The 18,456-nt window shown below is 47.0% G+C and overlaps 1 protein-coding gene across 3 annotated transcripts in view; it reads left to right on the top strand.

Annotated features, from left to right (window-relative positions):
* The first annotated feature begins 2,604 nt into the window (after positions 1-2,604).
* Positions 2,605-18,456, top strand: part of C12H1orf94 (chromosome 12 C1orf94 homolog) — a 42,919-nt gene continuing 27,067 nt past the window's right edge. The window contains exons 1-2 of one of the 3 annotated variants that reach the window (XM_055254912.1): positions 2,605-2,620; positions 3,671-3,974. In XM_055254912.1, the coding sequence (XP_055110887.1) occupies positions 2,605-2,620; positions 3,671-3,974 (320 nt within the window). Of the gene's footprint in view, positions 2,621-2,782; positions 3,975-18,456 lie in introns of those variants that run through there. The other 2 variants (XM_055254913.1, XM_055254914.2) reach the window with 2 other exon arrangements.

The following is an 18,456-nucleotide window of genomic DNA, read 5'->3' as shown; positions in this document are numbered from 1 at the left end:
TTACGTGAATTCGTTTCTCCATCACAGAACAACTTCCCCAGTACAACAAAATTCTCCCTCTCTACACAAAACACAAAAGCTGCTATTCAGAAACTCCAAAGGCATGCATTTCGGTGTAATCAGCAAGCAAATGACTGTATAACACGTTTATCTGCCAGTTGTTGTTCGAGGGACTTTCCATGTGTTAAGCAATTGGTTAGTAATAGAACATCTATAGTAATTCTACAAAGCAAGTATTCTTTATTATCATCCCATTTTACAGACTGGGAAATCAAGTGTTATGGGCTGAATTATATGCTGCAATCCTAAACCAAATACCACAGAATGTGACTGTATTTGGAGATGAGTCCTTTAAAGAGGTAGCTAAGATTTAAAAAAAAAAAAAAAAAGCCATTAGGGTGTGTCCTAATCTAATGTGACTGGTGTCCTTTAAAGGAGTGATTAGGACAGAGACACATATACGGGGAAGACCATGTGAGGACATAGGGAGAAGACAGCCAAGTGCAAGCCAGGGAGAGAGACCTCAGAATGAAACTAACCATGCCAACATCTTGATCTTGGCCTTCTAACCTCTAGAATGGCAAGGAAATAAAATTCTGTTGTTTAAGCCACACAGTCTGTGGACTTGGTTATGGTAGCCCTACTAAACTAATACACCAAGGCACAGAGTAACTTGCCTAAGCCTACGTTGCCAGAAAACATGAACTCAGAATCTGAACCCAGGGACTCTGGTTCCCGAGAATATGTATTTAATGACAGGAAATGTTCTCTGTGCTGTCCAATATGGTAGCCACTAGCCATATGTGGCTGCTGAGCACATAATATGTGGCTAATGCAAATGAGGAGCTGAATTTTTCATTTGATTTATATAAAAATAAAGTTAAAATTAAAACAACCCCGTGTGGCTAGTGGCTACCATATGGACATAGCTTTATACTATTTCTAAGTACATCACTTAAGACTTTTGCAGAAGTTTCTAGAAATCTCGTCTGTGCACTCTAAAAACATGCTCTATCTTTGTTCCCTATCCCTGCTGTATTTGATTTTTTTTTTTTTTTTTTTTTTTTTTTGCAGTCCTTTCTGATTTAGCCCCCATTGCCTGGTCTCCTGCTGAGGGGGAGAGGGAACAGGAAGAGTGAGTGAGCTGGCTAACCTTCCAGAGTCCTGGGGCCTGGGCAGTGCAGGGTCATTGGCGTTCTGCTCTAAGCTTAGGTGTTAGCCAACCAAATGCCAGGCAGCACAAACACTGAGTGACATTTTCAGAACTATTAATATTTCATCAGAAATGATCACTTTTCCTTTAAATACACTATTTTAAAAGGTTTTCTACATTCTTAACTATAATTTTATTCAGTGTAGGCCCTCGGAATTTTCCCCAAAGGAACGCATCTTCAATTTTGTAATGAAAATCAAAGGAGAATGAAGCTCAGATTTCAAAATTTAGAGTCAACATTTCCAGGAACTCAGCCCCTCTGTAAAGAGCACGGTTGCGTATTGGGCACCTACTGTATACCAGGCACTTTACATACAGTATACCATTAATTCATCCAACACATATTTTTTGAGTGCCTACTATGTGCCAGAAACGTGATCCTCATAATTTATTAACACCATTTTACAGAAAAGGAATTCCTCTCATCCTTCTCAAGTTTACCTCCTCAAAGAGGTCGGCCTGGACCACCATGGAATGTTGCCTTCCCTCTTCTCCCCAGTGCCTCACTTTGTTATTAGGTTGGTGCAAAAGTAATTGTGGTTTTTGCCATTGCAAGTGATGGCAAAAACCGCATTTACTTTTGCACCAACCTAATAGTTATTTTCCATCAGAGCCCCATTGCATCTGCAATTATTGCTGCTTTACTCTCTTGGCTAGTTTGCATTGATCTCTCCTCACTAGTATACAGGCTCCAGGAGAGCAGGGACCATGCCATTTTTGCCCAAACTTACGCTTCTTTAGTGCCCAGCAACTCATCGGACACAAAAGAGGGGTTGATTAAGTACTGGGGGAATTATGAATGGGGATGGGAGAAGTTCAGAAAGTTCTTAAGGTCACACAGCTGGGAAGTGAGTGTCAGGATTCAACCCAGCCCTGCATTTATAGACTGCCATCTTCCTCTATTTGTGTCCATTCTTCTTTCTTCCTTCTCCACCCTCTTGCTCTTCCTTTTCAGGGGAATTACTAGAGAAACAACCCCCTGACTCTTGGAACCAGAAAGTCTCCCTCAGCGGAGGTACTGTGTCAGTGCCCAACTGAATGAAGCCACTTCAGTGAGGGTGGGGGCCTGTTGATCAGCAAGCAGCTAACTTAGCCAGAACTTCTCCCTGCACCTCTGACCGCCTACCCCTGCTCTTTACCCACCTACTGAGGCTGTCTCAGTGGTCAAGGGCTAGATCAGGCCTAGAGTGCTGGGGTCTGAGTCTCAGCTTCCCTTTCCTTAGTGGGCCTTGGACGCAATCCCTTACGACTTTGAGATTCGCTTTCCTCCCATGTAGAACGATAATAAAAAGTGGTACTAATTTCACGAGCTTTAATAGGATTGAATGTGAGCCCAGCGCTTGTCACAGGGCAAGCGCCCCATAAAATGGCAGTTAGGATTAAAATCGAGGATGCGGGGTGCCGGGGGTGGGGGCCCAGGCAGGAGCTGAGGTTTGTATGGAGCGGCGAAGTGGCGTGGCGGCGCTTTTAGCTTTGACTTCTGATCCCCCGAAGCGCTCTGGGGGTCCTTTGGGCCCCACCCCCACCCACCCCACCGGCGGGTCTTGGGCTCCGAACCGAGGGCGCCCCGCGCACCGAGCCGTTGCGTTTGAAACCTACAGAAAGAATTCCCCCGCTCGACGACGGCGAGGGCGTGGGAGCTGCTGGCAGGCACATTGGTGGGAGCTGCCCGGCCCAGCCTGCCTTGCCGAGTCAGCGCGCTCTTGAGCCGCTGGGCCCTTCCCGGTGCCCACCTGGCAGCGCGGCGCGGCCGGGGCGGGGGTCTGCTGGGGGCCGGGGACTGAGGGCTGTGGGCCCATCCACACACGCCTCATTCCTTCTTTCCGGGGGCGGCAGAGCAGCAGCGGGAGACCGGGAGCAGCAGGGGTAGGGCGAGAGAAAAGCAGGAACTGGGCCGGGGGTGGGGGCCGGGCCGTTGGCGCTCGCTCTGCCAGGGGTCTCCCTGGGAACGCCCAGGCGAGCGTCTCCTGCGGGGCCCCGCCCCCCAGTGCCTACCATGGTGCCAGGCCCGCACCCAGTCCTCCGCGTGGCTTAGCGGGACAGCATGGGCTGAGCCCGGGCGCCGCAAGGTGTCACGGCGGCGTCGCAAGGGGGCAGTGCCAGGGACTGTGGGGAGAGCCAGCCCTCCCCTTCCAGCTGTTCCCAGATGTCATTCTGCCCGCCCAGGCGCCTAGTTCCTGAGCTCCGGGGCATTCCGCCGTTCCTAAGCTACTGGTTTTTGTTGACTTCTAAGTATTTTCTTCTAAGGGAGAGGGGGAGGGGGGCAAAAGTCAGGAAACAGCAAATAGAAACAAATCAAAATAAGCCCTCCCCTCCCCAAAAGAAAGCTGTCCTCCACCCACCCCTCCCACACAAATAGAAGGCCTCTGAACCTAACCACGTTGCTGGAGCGAAAGCCAGAGGGAACTGACCCACTTCTGCCAAGCCCCATCCTCATCGCCCTTTCTGGTGAATGAGGGGTGGTTCTAGCCCTGGGTGGACAGAAGGGCTTCCAGAAAGAAAGGAGGAGGATGGCCAGTGGGAATGGGCTTCCTTCATCCTCGGCCCTGGTGGCCAAGCGCCCCTGCGCCCTGGGCCCATTCCCCAGATACATCTGGATCCACCAGGACACACCCCAAGACAGCCTAGACAAGACTTGCCATGAAATCTGGAAGAGAGTTCAAGGCCTGCCTGAGGCCTCACAGCCCTGGACCTCCATGGAGCAGCTCCCTGTCCCTGTGGTTGGAACTCTAAGAGGCAATGAGCTCAGCTTTCAAGAAGAGTAAGTACCCCCCTACTCCGTTGGCAGCAAGGGAGGAGGGAGGAGATGAAGTCTGACCTTCTGGGGGAATGTTCTGGCCCACCGTTGAGGCTGGTGAAACCCTAAAGGCTGTATATTGCCCCCTCCATGGTCCTTTGTCCAAGCTTTATAGAAGGGCTGACCAAGGTTCTGAAGTTCCGTGGGTGAAGAGTCAGATTAGGGCCATATTCCAGGCTGCCTCTTCACCAGCCCATTAAGCAGACATTTCTCACCCTAAACGCATGTGAATCTGAGGTCCTTGAAAAACCACCCTAGCCAAAGCTAAGGGTTATATGGCTTGTGGCTTGCCCCAGAAGCAACTAGAAGATCCTTCCCCTCTCCCACCTAAAGGCTAGGCGTTCACATGGATGAGTCTGATGGTTTTAAATCACATCTGGAATTCCCTAATACAGGGAGCAGCTGTCCCATTCAGCCTCCACAGAAGCTGCTGCAAGAGCACATATCAAAATATTTACTGGGAAGGCACTGACATATTCAGAGGACATAATAGAAAATTAAAGTGCGGGGAAGATGGCTGTAAATAGCCCGTTTCCGGGATGGGAAATCCTGTGTCTGGGAAACACAGAGCTAAGTGTTTCTCCATCAGGGCAAAGTTGGGCAGATATTGTTGAGGATGGATATTCGAAAGGAAAGGAAGGAGCAGAGAGGAAAAAGGGACCTCATTAGGAAAAGAAAGTAAATCTGCTGTGGTTATTAATACCGCCGTTGAGCACTTATTTCACGTTTTGCATCTTCAAAGTGGACTATAAACTTAGTGTTCCCAGAGTCCCTATGAGGCAGGTATTAGTGTCCCCATTTTACAGATGGATTAAGTGTTAATAATTAAGAGCTAATTAAAGACTAACCGATAATTAAGTGTTGCCTGCTCCAACACATGCTACAGCTCAGTTCAGAGATGTTCTGGAGTTGGGGAGCCATTCAGGCATTTATCAGCTGCCTCGGGTTTCAGGGGTGCCCAAGCAAGAGCTAAGAAGAAAAGCTAAGTGTGACTGACACCCAGCTCTGCACTACCTGCCGTCCCTCTGTGGGCTCGTTTACTTACTGCAGATGAAGGTGGAAGGCACTTTGGCTAGTCCTACCTCCCTGCCCTGTGCTCAGCATGACAAGGCTCAGACAGGAATGGCCCATCTACAGCTAAAATCCTGCTGTCAGGCCCTTCAATGGCACTGAGCCCTTCTCCCCTGCTCATTGCCATCTGCTCTGGGACAGGGCCTTGGCAGGAGGGCCCATGGGGCTGTGCTCTGCTCTCAATGGCCAAGGAGCTGATTGTCCACTTCGTGGACCAAGGGTCAGTAGCAATTTCCAGTAGATGGCATCCTCTTTGCCAGGTCACATGGAGTTAATGGAGACAGACTCGACTTCCAGTCTGCACTTGGCTGAAAATTGAACTGGTGCACCTTTGGCCAGCTGCTTAACTCCATTTGGCCTTTACTTCCTCATTTGCAAATTGAGGATGATATGCACTGCCTTGTCCACCTCAGAGTTGATAATGAGGATCCAGTGTGATGGGAGACAGGGAAATGAAAGATGCATTATACAAATCAGGCTGCCCTTAACATGTACTTCTTCAGGTTGGGATTTGTTGTTGTTGTTGTTGTTGTTGTTGGCTTCAATCTGGGGTTCACACTATGCTCCATATACCTCAAGGTGCTTGAGGGGTCACTGTGGAGTCAAGTGGGCTGGTTTCTGGGCCCCAAAATCCATTTCAGCCAGAGCTATTTAGCTTTTATCAGTTTTACTTACTGGAGTTCTGAGTAGGGCTGAATTTGAAAAACATGTTTCTGCTATTGAGAAAAGAGATAGGAAACCAATGACTTAGATGAATAAATGATATCCTAATTGTCAACCATATAGAACACAATGAGCTATTCTTAAAATAAAGGCGGTGTGCTGGTGGAGTCAGAGAACTCTGGTTTCAGATTCCATTTCAGCCCCATGCCATTTGAAGAATTTGTTACTGTTTAATTTATCTAAACTTTGGTTTCCTCATCTGCCAAATGGAGATTAATACTATACATTGTGTAGGGTTGTTGGAATGATTAAATGGGATATTTAAATATTTATGGTAATAATTCAGATTTGTAAAAATTCCTTGCAATTCAGATGTGATCATTTCTTTAAGCTCTACAATTATTGCATGAGGTAGGTACTCTTTTAAACTTTCCATCTTTTTTTACTTTTTACTATGCAAATTTTCAAACACATAGAATAATACAGTGAATATCTATGTGTCTATCACTGAGTTTCAATAATTATCACATTGTGCCATTCTGGTTTCAATTGCTACCCCCACCCCTCCATTTATAAGTGAAATTACTTGTAGTAGAGTTTCAGAAATGAAACCCAAGACCGCCTTGGCCCTGAGGCAATAATGTCAGCTGTCCTGTCTTAGAATCTGGGGCATCTTTGAATAGTCAAAATAGTTGGGAGTCCCATGTACTGAATGATCACACACAGAGTGAAAAGCCAGGGAGCTGTTCTTATTGTTTCTAGAATGCCTTCAGGTACACAAGACATCTCGCAGCTGGTCTTCCTGCTGCTTAATTTGTAGACCTGGTTTTGGTGGTGTTTTCTTGTACTGGGGTAGATAGGTAAGTGCATTCTACCATACTTTTTGGCCAGAATTTGTTTTTCTTGACTCTGTACCTATTTATCATAGGAACACAGACATTTCAAATTTGAAAGAGATTTTTGAAGCCATCTTCTGCTGCTTGAATCCCCTCCTTAGTGTCCCTGCCAAGTGGTGCACTTGTACCACTTGTACAGTTTCTCAGATGGGGAGCTTACCACTTCCCTTTGCTGCCCCTTCCCTTGCTATGAACCCCCTCAAAAGACCATTTGCTTTCTATCACTGAAATGTGTCTCTATCAAACTAATTCCCATTGATCTGGATTCTGCCTTTAGTACTCCAAGACAAATCTATCTCCTTTTTCTTTCAATACCGATTTAGATAGTGAAAGACAGCGAGACAGCAACAATATTCCTCCCAGAATGTTTTTGTCTCTATAAGCTAATCACCTCTGGTTTTCTAAGGTTCTCCCCATGTGCCAATTTGGTTAATTTCCTGTACACACTGTTGGTCCTCGTGGCAGTGTAACTTTGAAAGCCAAGTACAGTAATCCAGGGGTTATGCAATCCATGTAGGTTGGATCCTCCCTGTCTGCATTCTGGTTCCTGTTAATGACAACCAATTCTACACTCAGTTTTTTCCCCAAGCTGACTTTCACTCTATGGACACCTTTTCAATTTCTTAATTCATTCACTCAATTATTTATTCAACAAATATTTATTAAATATCTACTATATGCTAGAACTCTGTGAAAAACTAGGGGGATGGAGCTGCGAACTCCATTAATCCCTGCCTTCGTAGAGCTCACATTCTAGTACAAGAGAAAAAAGAAGGAAGTAAATACAAAAACTATGATAACTTCGGAATGTGAAAAGAATGGTATTCCCGGTGGAGGAGACCCATAAGAAACACATAAAAATAAACAAGATAATTTCGGTGACAAGTGTGATGATGGAAATAGAGCAGAGGGAAGTGATAGGAAGAGCTCCTTTAGTCTGGGTGTCAAGGAAGGCTTCTCTGAGGAGATGTGATTATCTGGGCTGAGACCTGGGTTCTAAGAAGGAGCCAGTCAAGGGAAGTTCTGGAAAGAGCATCTGGGCAAAATGGAGAACAAGGGCCAGGCGTGGTGGCTAAGGCCTGCAATCCCAACACTTTGGGAGGCTGAGGCGGGCAGAACGCTTGAGCCCAGGAGTTCGAGACCAGCCTGGGCAACATGGCAAGACCTCATCTCTACAAAAAATACAAAAATTAGCTGGGCATGGTGGCACACACCTGTAGTTCTAGCTACTCGGGAGGATGAGGTGAGAGGAACACTTGAGCTCAGGAAGGTCGAGGCTGCAATGAGCCAAGACTGCACTACTGCACTCCAGCCTGGGTGACAGAGTGAGACCCTGTCTCAAAACAAAAGGAAGAGCAAATGCAAAGACTGTGAGGTGGGAGTGAGCTTTGAGAGGGACAGCAAGACTGGAGAGTCAGGAGGGATGGGGACACGGTCACGGTATAAGTATAACAGAGACAGGTAGGCAAGGCCTCGGGAGGCCTGGAGGATCACCGTAGGCAGTTCAGATTTTATTCCACATGTTATGGAACACTTTTGCAGGTTTTTAGGCAGGGGTGTAACATGAACAGATTCACTAATGTTTGAATCTCTGTCCAGCTTCTGTGTGGAGACGGTTTGTAAGTGTGTGGGAGAGGAAGTGGGAGGCCTCTGGGAAGATACTGTCAGGGTCCAGGGGAGCCCTAATGGTGGCAGTGGCTGGGTAGGAGTGACTACAGTAGGGATGGAAAAAGTGGAGGATTCAATGTGTGTTTTAAGATGAGCCAATGGACCTACTGATGATTTGGGTACACAAACAGACATTGAGGCTCACTCTCTGCTTCATGCACCAGTTCACTTGACCAACAAGGACGGGGGCATGCATCACTATCAATGTGACTGGGGTGTTGAGACCCAACACTGGCAAACTCAAGGTGGGGACTGTAGGGCCTCAGAGCAAGGGATTCCAACCTGTGGCCCATGGGGTCTCTGAAGTAATTCCCCAAATGCTGAGAGCTGTGGGATGTCTTTCAGGCAAAAGGGTGTACAGAAGCTTTCCTCAGATTTTCAAAGAGGTGTTGACCCCACCAAGAGGAGAAAACGTTAGCCTAGAGCATTAGACTCCAAAGATCTCCAGAGCTGGTTTCTAGTCTAAGACCTCAGCCTGAGTTCCGTGTCTGAGTCTTGTCTTTATCACTCCCATCACCAAGTTTCAAGCTTTTAAAATAATAACGATAATAAAAGAGGCTGTGTGTTCCAAGCTTGAGCCCCTGGTTGGACAGTGTGCCATTTACAAAGGTGGGGAAGAAATGGGAGCAATGGGTTTTGGGGGAGAAATCAATCGTTCTGTCTAGTGCTGATTTAACTCCAAAATTTGGTTCAGTTATCTTTTAATTAGTCTTAAGTTTGGGCTCAGAGAATTGTGGCAAGCCACTTATTCAAGGATTACTTATTCATTCATTCCCTTAATCTCTAAAACTTCAAAGCCTCAGAATAAGGTCTTTGGATTTGCTGTTGACTCCATTGCCCTAACTACAGAATGACATTTATTCATTTTTTCATTCATGAATTCATTCAACAAAATCAATTGCCTTCTCAGTACCAGGCCATATGATGGGTCCCAGGGACACAGAGATAAGCAGAACAGAAGCCTTTCCTTAAAGAGCTCCCAGTCTAGTGGGTGGCATGAACACAGATACATCTGACAACAATGACATTCAACAAATATTGCCGGGTGCGCTGGCTCGTGCCTGTAATCCCAGCACTTTGGGAGGCCGAGGTGGGTGGATCACTTGAGGTCAGGAGTTTGAGACCAGCCTGGCCAACATAGTAAAACCCGGTCTCTACTAAAAATACAAAAATCAGCTGGGTGTGGTGGCAGGCGCCTATAATCCCAGCTACTCAGGAGGCTGAGGCAGGAGAATTGATTGAACCCAGGAGGGGGAGGTTGCAGTGAGCCGAGATCACGCCATTGCACTCCAGTCTGGGTAACAAGAGCAAAACTCCATCTCAAAAAAAAAAAAAAATTAGTATGTACCTATTACTGAAATGTCTGAAAAAAATACAATGGTGGAAAAGCTGGGGACAGTCTCTGACCTCCTTTGTGAACTTTCAACATCTTGCAAAAGGCAGCTCGCAACACACCATAGTAAGTGTTCTGGTGATAAAGTGCCAGTGCCATGGAAGCGCACTGAGAGGACACGTGACTGAACATAGTACTTGACCACTGGACCGGGCTTGGTACTTAGGGAAGTCTTCCTCTGAGGGAAGCAATCTGAAGCAGTAATGGATGAGACCCCTGCACTGTGTGATGAAAGGTGCGGGTGTAGTCCGCTGGTAGCAGGGATGTCATGATAAATAACCGCAAAGGTGTCCATAGTTATGTCCCCTAGCTAGGTCTTGAGAAGAGAGAAAGAACAGCCTATGGAAAGAGCCCGGCAGCAGGTGCAGGGAAAGATGAGAAGTTCCATGGGAGTGAAGTGTCGCATGTGTTAGTGACCGGGGGAAGGTGGCTCGAGCTTGCTGGGTGTGGTTGGCTTCCATGGATGCTTCCAGTCCCTCTGTCAGCACCCAAGACTTTCCCATTTACCCGTCATAACACATCTGGTCTGCAGAGTGGAAAGGCTTTGGTGGGCATTATTCCAAGCCAGACTCAGGTAGGGAGATAAATCTACTGAAATAAAAGAAATCTGTTTAAGCAGTTTTTGAAAAACAGAAGTGGTTTATTGATTGGCAGCTTTCTGGGGGTATTTGTTGCAAGAAGGAAGACTTTTTTGCACTGATTTTGGTAAACTTTCACTGTTGGCTTCCATTGGCTGCTTCTCCGTACTGGTGAGCGAGTGATATTTGGGAACCCACTGGGCTTCCTTGCTTGGATTGCGCTCCCAGCAAACAACTCTTTGTGCTACTGTTATTTAAACAGTTGGATGAACCCAACTTCTCTGGAAAAGTTGCTTGGAATACATAGCCTTTTTTTTTTTTTTTTTCCCTCATAGTTTTTTGTTTTTTATTATACTTTAGGTTTTAGGGTACATGTGCACAATGTGCAGGTTTGTTACATATGTATCCATGTGCCATGTTGATTTCCTGCACCCATTAACTCGTCATTTAGCATTAGGTGTATCTCCTAATGCTGTCCCTCCCTCCTCCCCCAACCCCACAACAGTCCCCGGAGTGTGATGTTCCCCTTCCTGTGTCCATGAGTTTTCATTGTTCAATTCCCACCTATGAGTGAGAACATGCAGTGTTTGTTTTTTTGTCCTTGTGATAGTTTACTGAGAATGATGTTTTCCAGTTTCATCCATGTCCCTACAAAGGACATGAACTCATCATTTTTTATGGCTGCATAGTATTCCATGGTGTATATGTGCCACATTTTCTTAATCCAGTCTATCGTTGTTGGACATTTGGGTTGGTTCCAACTGTTTGCTATTGTGAATAGTGCCGCAATAAACATACGTGTGCCTGTGTCTTTATAGCAGCATGATTTATAGTCCTTTGGACCTGGTGATGGGAGTGATAAAGACAAGACTCAGATACAGAAACTCAGGCTGATGTCTCAGACTAGAAGCCAGCTCTGAAGATCTTTGGAGTCTAATCTTGGCTAGTGTTTTCTCCTCTTGGAGGGGTCAATACCTCTTTGAAAATCCGAAAAAAGCTTCTGTGCAGCCTTTTGTCTGAAACACATTGTCACATCTCTCAGTATTTGGGAATGATTTCAGAGACCCCATGGGCCACAAGTTGGAACCCTTTGCTCTGAGACCCAACCCTTAAGCAAGTGTCTCCCTCTCTCTTTATTTTACTTTATTTTTTAATTTATTTTTATTTTTTAGATGGCGTCTCACTCTGTCACCCAGGCTGGAGGGCAGTGGCGCGACCTTGGCTCACTGCAACCTCCACCTCCCGGGTTCGAGCATTTCTCCTGCCTCAGCCTCCCAAGTAGCTGGGATTACAGGCATGCACCTCCACGCCTGGCTAATTTTTGTATTTTTAGTGGAGACAGGGTTTCACCATATTGGTCAGTTTGGTCTCGGACTCCTGATCTCAGGTGATCCACCTGGCTTGGCCTCTCAAAGTGCTGGGATTACAGATGTGAGCCATTGCACCCAGCCTTTCCCTCTCTTGAGCTTCCCAATGCTGGGTCTCAGCATCTCAGTCCCATTGACACTGATGCACCCCCGTTCTTGTTTGTCAAGTGAACTAGTGCTGGCGAACACTGGCCCTTCCCTCCTCCAGCCTGCCACGCATCCTGGCAGTCCCCCTTCATGATGGCCTTTGGCGCCTTGCCTCCCTGCTCGTCTCTCCTCTGCCACCCTCACCACATCTCTTCTCACCGCATTGGGTGCCTTTCCCTCCAGGATGCCCTCCACCCTTTGCCAATTTCATCTTCTGAAGCAGGTCAACAGCACTGCTCAGACATCTCTCATAGCTCCCCATGTCCTCTGGCCCCTTGGGCCTGGTTTTCAGGGGTCTCTGTAGTGGCCCTGCCTCCATCTCTAGAGGCACGTCTTGCTGGTCTCCTGCACATGCTCTATAAACCAATAGGAGCTACCAGCAGGTGCATGTCACCTTGCCTTTGTTCATGTTATTCCACCACCAGGAATGCCCTTCTCCCATATCTCTGTCTATCTACATCTTATCTATCCTTAAGGACCTAGAATAAGTGTGTTGTCCTCTGAATTCTTTGTTGTTCACATCATTCAACATTTTCCTTTCTCTTTTTCCCACATTCCTCTTTTTAATTGAAATAAACCACTATGTTCCACCTCTTTCCTTTAAGGTGGCCCAGATAACCAAAAATAAGGAGACAGGTGGATTAGAGTTCCAGCACACTTTCTAGCTGTAAGCAAGTTCCCCAAACTTTCAGTGCCCTATTTTCCTCATCTGAAAAAATGGGAAAAATCACAGCGACTATTTCAAGGGATTACTATGGAAGCAAATGAAATGATATATGCAAAGCTCACACAGCACTGGGAATAAGAGAAGGACTCCATGTTCATCATCATCATCACCATTCCACCGTCATCATTGTCATTATCATGGATAAAATAACAGGACATGATTGATATGGGACAAGGAGATTTATATGCCAGGAAACTTAGGCTGAAGGGAAACTACTCAACTGATAACAGCATCTGGTTTGAGGTTCTTGGCAGCCAGGGCATAAAGGGAGATCATAGCATTCAGTTTTCGTAACTCATATTGTCTTCTAAGAGAAAGCAGAAGGGGTTATCATAGGAGACAAATGCTTCCCTAGTTCTGAGAACTACATGGGATGGATCTTTTGAGGATGATAGAATGGAAGAATCTGTTCAAAATCAGCTCTCTTCTTGACCATCAGCCAGAGGGAAGGACACAGCCCCTTAATTGGGGCTATCAGCCCAGTTCCAGTGTGGGATTCTGATGAGGTGGTGGGCACCTGGCACATACCGTGTGCCGCCTTGTGGCAACAATTCCTCTTCCGCTACTGCACTATGGGCTTCTTAAGGGCAAGGTCTGTGTCTTACTCATCTTTGTCTCCCCAGTGCCCAGCTGAGTTCCTGGCACTTGGTGGCTATGCAGTGGGTATGAATAAATAAGGAAGTGAATGGTGAATGAGCCATAAAACTGCCACCACCCAGAGGTAGCCAGGATCGAAGCAAGGGGTCACAGTCATCAGAGGAAGCACAGAATATCAATAACTGAAGACATTGCAGGTTTTTTCCTCCTTCTGTCTTAGGCTGCAGAAAACAGAACTAACATTTTCTTGAGCACCTTATAGGTGCCAGGCTTTATATTTTAATTTTCTGCTTTATTTCACTTTCTTAGCAACCCTTCCCAGTAAATGGTCAATATTACTCCCATTTTATAGATGAGAAAGGTGAAGCTCAGAGAGGTTAAGCAACTTGCCCAGGGTCAATCAGCTCAGAGGAAGCAGAGCAGGGATAACAGTTTGATGTGGCTTCAAGGCTTGAGTTCTACCCGGAACCACGGGCTCTTCCGAATAGCCCTTCCACGTCTGCCTAGCACCAGCAGCCATGAGTGGTGAAGAAAGATGAATCATGATTAACGGCCCACTTCCCGTGTCCCCCTTTGTAATTTAATTTGATGGTTTCGGGAGCTGTGTCGCAGGTTGTGGGAGCCTGCAGAGATGGGCCACCAGTGGTTTGGTTTAATCCCCTTTTTAATATCTTTGTTGCAACGTTATTTCCAATTCAGCTCCCAAGTCACATTAAAAAAAAAAAAACACCTCTTCCTTAGGGTAAGCCTTCCCTTATTAAACAGATTCAAATGAAAAGTTTTAAAGATAATTTGAACAATAAGAATCACTCTGTAGCTCCCAGCCGAAGCCTCTTTATTGCTGTATTTATTCCCTGGTATTTCCTGTCTCATTCCCCAGCTCACTGAATCCATCCACCCACCCACCCCCCACCACCCAACACTTCTAGTTCTTGCTCAACGCACCTGTTCCCTGGAGGGAGAATCAGGTGGAAGACATTGTGGGGAGCAGGGTATCTCACTTCCACCTGACAATATGTCTTCTAAGGCTGTCTTACCTGCCCTAATGAGCAGGAAATTATTGCAAAGCATCTAGAGGAAAATTCTCACCTGGCTGGGTGTCTGCAAGTGCATCATTGCATCAAAACCAGGGTTAAGAAGTGGGATGCGAGATTCTGGGGAAAACGGGGATGCCACAAGTGGAGAAAGAATACCTGCTCAAAATGCAGACACCTGGGCCCCATTCTAGATCAGCTGAATTGCTATTTCTCCAAGGGTGCTCAGGAATCTGTATTTGAAACCAGCACTACAGGTGACTCGTGCATGTGTGTGAAAGGTTCTCTGATACTTTGGAAGGGGGTCAAAGATGACAAAACCTCAGGCTTAAAAGATAACTGTCTGGCACATCTTTGAGAAGGAGGTGTTTCAAAGAAAAGTGTGGAAGGAAGGAAGGAAGGAGACTGATCTTTATTGAGTTCTAAGTGTATGCCAGGGACAATTAAAAAAATTTGAATCTACTATGTGTGAAGCCCTTTGGTAAGAAATTAGATGAACATAAAGTCCAGGCTTGGCATTCAGGGACCTGAGAGATTTCACAGTGTTGCATTCTTTAAGTCTGGATATCACCATCCCCACTTTGCAGATGAAGAGACTGAGGTCTCCGTGATTTCGCTAATTGTATACCTTTAGTAAACCAGGCTCCTGGCTGTGAATCTGGGCCAGCGGGACTCCAAAGTCTGCAGCCAGGCTTGGCTCTCCCACACCATGCTGTCTCAGTCAGAGCTGCTAACATTTGCATAGCGCTCGTTACAATTTACCGAGTGCTTTCACATTCATCATCTCACTTAATCCTCACTGCGGCCTGGAGGGTGGAGGAGGGCTGGGGGTGGGGAGGCCAAAGCGTTCTCCAGCCCTTAGCTCAGTCCCCTGCCTCCTATCAGGAAAGTCCCAGGAGACAGAGCTTAAGGGCTTTCCAGGTACCTTAGGGACACGGGTTCACAAGCCCTGGTACCGCAACTGAATCAATCTGCAATTTCTCTCAATTGTCCCTTATCCCTAAGCTGAAGGAAGTCAGCCTCGGCCCCCCAGATAGTGAGAGAGGTAGAATCCACCTTCCTTCCCTGTTTTCTTTCCTTCCTGCTGGTTTTCCAAGCAGGAAGGCTACAGTGGTTTGTGTGTTTGTGTGTGTATGTGCATGGGTGTGGTGTGTATGTGTACATGGGTGTGTGCATAGGTGTGAATGTGTATGCATGGATGTGTGTGCCTGTGTGCAGGATGTGTGTGGGTGGATGTGTGTGCATGGCTGTTTGTGTGTACATGTGTACGTGTGTGTGTGCACATGGGTGTTTGTACATGGCTGTGGTATATTTGTGTGCATGGCTGCGGTATGTGGGCATGGCTGCGGTACGTGTATGCATGTGAGAATGTGTGTATGTGTGCATAGTGTGTGTGCATGACTGTGGGGTATGGTGCATGGGTGTATATGTGCCCGTGTGTGTGTGTGTGTGTGTGTGTGTGTGTGTGTGGCTATGGTGTGTATGTGGGGAGAAGGTACCTGGGCAATTCAGTGAATCTTGGATCTGGAGGAGAAGGAAGATGGAGGAAGACACAGGCAGCTTGGCAGAGGTGGCCACCTCCCTTACTTCCACACAGGGCAGGGACCACACTGGGTGCTGTGACATGCACCAGAGAAATACGTATCTGTCAGAGAACATGGGTCTCTGATCCCTATGCAGACAGGTAGACTCAGAAGTGCCCACCGGCCTTGGCCTGAGCCAGGGTGGGGCTCCATTTGGGAAGATGCTAGGTTGGACGCCAGAGCCACTGCTTACATGCTAAGAGGCCTCTCCTAGCCTGGGGCCTTTGGTGACCTCCCTTTCCACTCACTGCCACAGCTCTTGCAAGTCCCCATGCTGGACACCTGCCTGTCCACTGGGTTCTGCCTTCTGCTGCCTCATCCTCCTGGCTCTTGGCTGGCTCCTGGCCTCTGGCCCTGCCTGAAACTGAGGCTCAGAGAAGGGAAATGAATTGTAGAAGGTCACCCTTCAGAAAGGACAGAGCTGGGCTTTGAATCCAGGTCTCCTGACTGCAAAGCCCTTGCTCTTTCTCCTTCTTCCACTGTTAGGGGAAGTGGAGGATGGGGTAAGAGGGGAGATTTGGAAGTCACATGGGCCTGGGGCCCAATTCCACCCCAACACTTATTCTCTAGGGTCAATTTGAATACATCTTTTAACCTTCCTGAGCCTCAATTTCCTCTTTTTCAATTGGGAAGGAAGATGCTGTGTATCCCTCGTGGTTGTGGTGGGGACAAGTGCCACCTGTAAAACCCAGCACCTAGCAAGCTCCTCAAAAATACTGGTTCAGGCCCCAGTCCCCTCCTGTCACTCCTCTAGATTGTCCTGGGAGAAATAACCCTCACCCGTGGAAACCAGAGCCTGACACCTCCCTGCCTAAATCTCTCCAGTGGTTTCCCTGTGCCTTTAGAACAAAATTCCTTGTCATCACCTCCAAGGCCTGGCAGATTCTGACTTCGCTTTACCTCTAACTTCTCCCCTCCACCTCCATTCATGTGCCCCATCCACTTGAACATTATTCCCAGTGATGCACCAAGCTCTTTCCCTCCTCATGGTCTTTGCACATGCTGTTCCCTGTGTCTGACGAGGTCTTCCTTGCATTCATTACCTGGCTAAGTCCTTATTCTCCTTTAGGCCCCAGCTTAAAAGACAAACGTGCAAAGAAGCCTCTTCCGCTCTCCTAACTTAGGTACCTATCACTAGCATTCTCACACACAGCATTTCACTGTTGGTTTTCAGAGCAACATAGCCAGTGGTTAAGAGAGAGGCATTGGAGCAAGATTGCCTCAGATCACTGGCTTTGTCCCTTACTAAGTCTGTGACCACAGGAAAATTACTTAACTTCTCTGTCCCTTGGCTTCTTCGTTTTGAAAATTGGGATGACTGTACCTATCTGTGACAGGAAGATTTGATATATAACAAACCAACCCAAAGCTTAGTGGCTGAAAACTATGACATATTTAGCTCTCATTTCTGCAGTTTGGCAATTTGGGTTGGGTTCAGCTGGGGGGTTCTTCCGCTGTGGGCTGGACTTAGCTGAACTTGGCTCATGCTCACCCATGCATCTGCACTTAGCTAGGTCTGGGTTGGCTGATGCAACCTGGAGTTTTCCTCTGTGTAAAGTGTTACCCTGGGCTTGTTCACATGGAGGTTGCAAGTCCCAAGATAAATAAGAAACTAAGCCCTAATTCCCAAACACTTTTCAAGTCTCTACGTCTTACAAATTAGGATGAGAGGGAACTACCAAAGAGTATGGATACAGGAGGTTGTGATAAAATGGGGGCCATTACTATAATTAGTCTACCACACTACCCCACTGGGGCTGTTGGGGGATAAAAAGGAGAGTTTTGCTTGTAAAATGCTTAGCACAGTGCCTGGCTTGTTAATTAGCACTAAATAAATAATTAACCCTTCTTATTATTTTGTGAAAAGGACCTGAGGCTTTGACATATTAGGTAGCTTCCTTTAGGACAGCCCTCCCCTTGACACTCCCACCCCCATTAAACGGTGGGGATTTGAATCTAGTTTCCACCTCTCTCCAGGGACTGACCTCTTAACTAGTATGCTGTGCTGCTCCACCCACATAGACACATAATGGCAGAAACTCACCCAAAGCCATGAGGTCAGTCTGCAGATGGACCACAATTCAAGCCCAGGTCTGTGCCTGACCCCAGAGCCCTCCACTTCACTCTAATCTGCCAGGTTGCCTTGGGTACTGTGTTTGTTATTGGTCTAAAATTTCATAGCTGGAAGAAAATATTTGTTTTGGTATCCTCCTCCAGCACTAACAATTTTCTGCTTGCATTTTTCTGTTGTTTGGCTCAGATGAATAGCAGTTTTCATCTTTGCTCTGTGTTATCATGTACACAGAACTGCTGTTGGGGAGCTAACAGCAAGCTTGCTTAGTCATTATTCTGAGAAGGGGTGCCAACCAGTCAATAGCCTTTATTTTTGTATGACTCTGTACACCGCAAATGCAGAAATAATGCACAGCATCCGAGTATGTTGCTACCATTGGACGACTATCATTTCTGGAGATGGGCAAAGCAGAGGCAGCACCACGTGGAGCTGGAGCCGCAGAACTGATTCTGACTTACTTCTTTTGTCAGGAGCCCAGGAGCTGGGTTAACCTCCCTGAATGGTTCACTGTGATAGAGTCTGTGATAGATTAGGTGGTTTTTACCAACCCCAAAGAGAAAGCAAACAGCACGAGAGAGATGCCACGACTGGCAAAACTTGGGGGACAAAGGTAGATTGCAGGAAATGGGGGTGAGCAGGCCTAACTGT

This window comes from Symphalangus syndactylus, chromosome 12, assembly GCF_028878055.3.
Source record: "Symphalangus syndactylus isolate Jambi chromosome 12, NHGRI_mSymSyn1-v2.1_pri, whole genome shotgun sequence".
Lineage (NCBI taxonomy): Eukaryota > Metazoa > Chordata > Mammalia > Primates > Hylobatidae > Symphalangus > Symphalangus syndactylus.
This window is presented reverse-complemented; position numbering and strand designations above follow the sequence as displayed.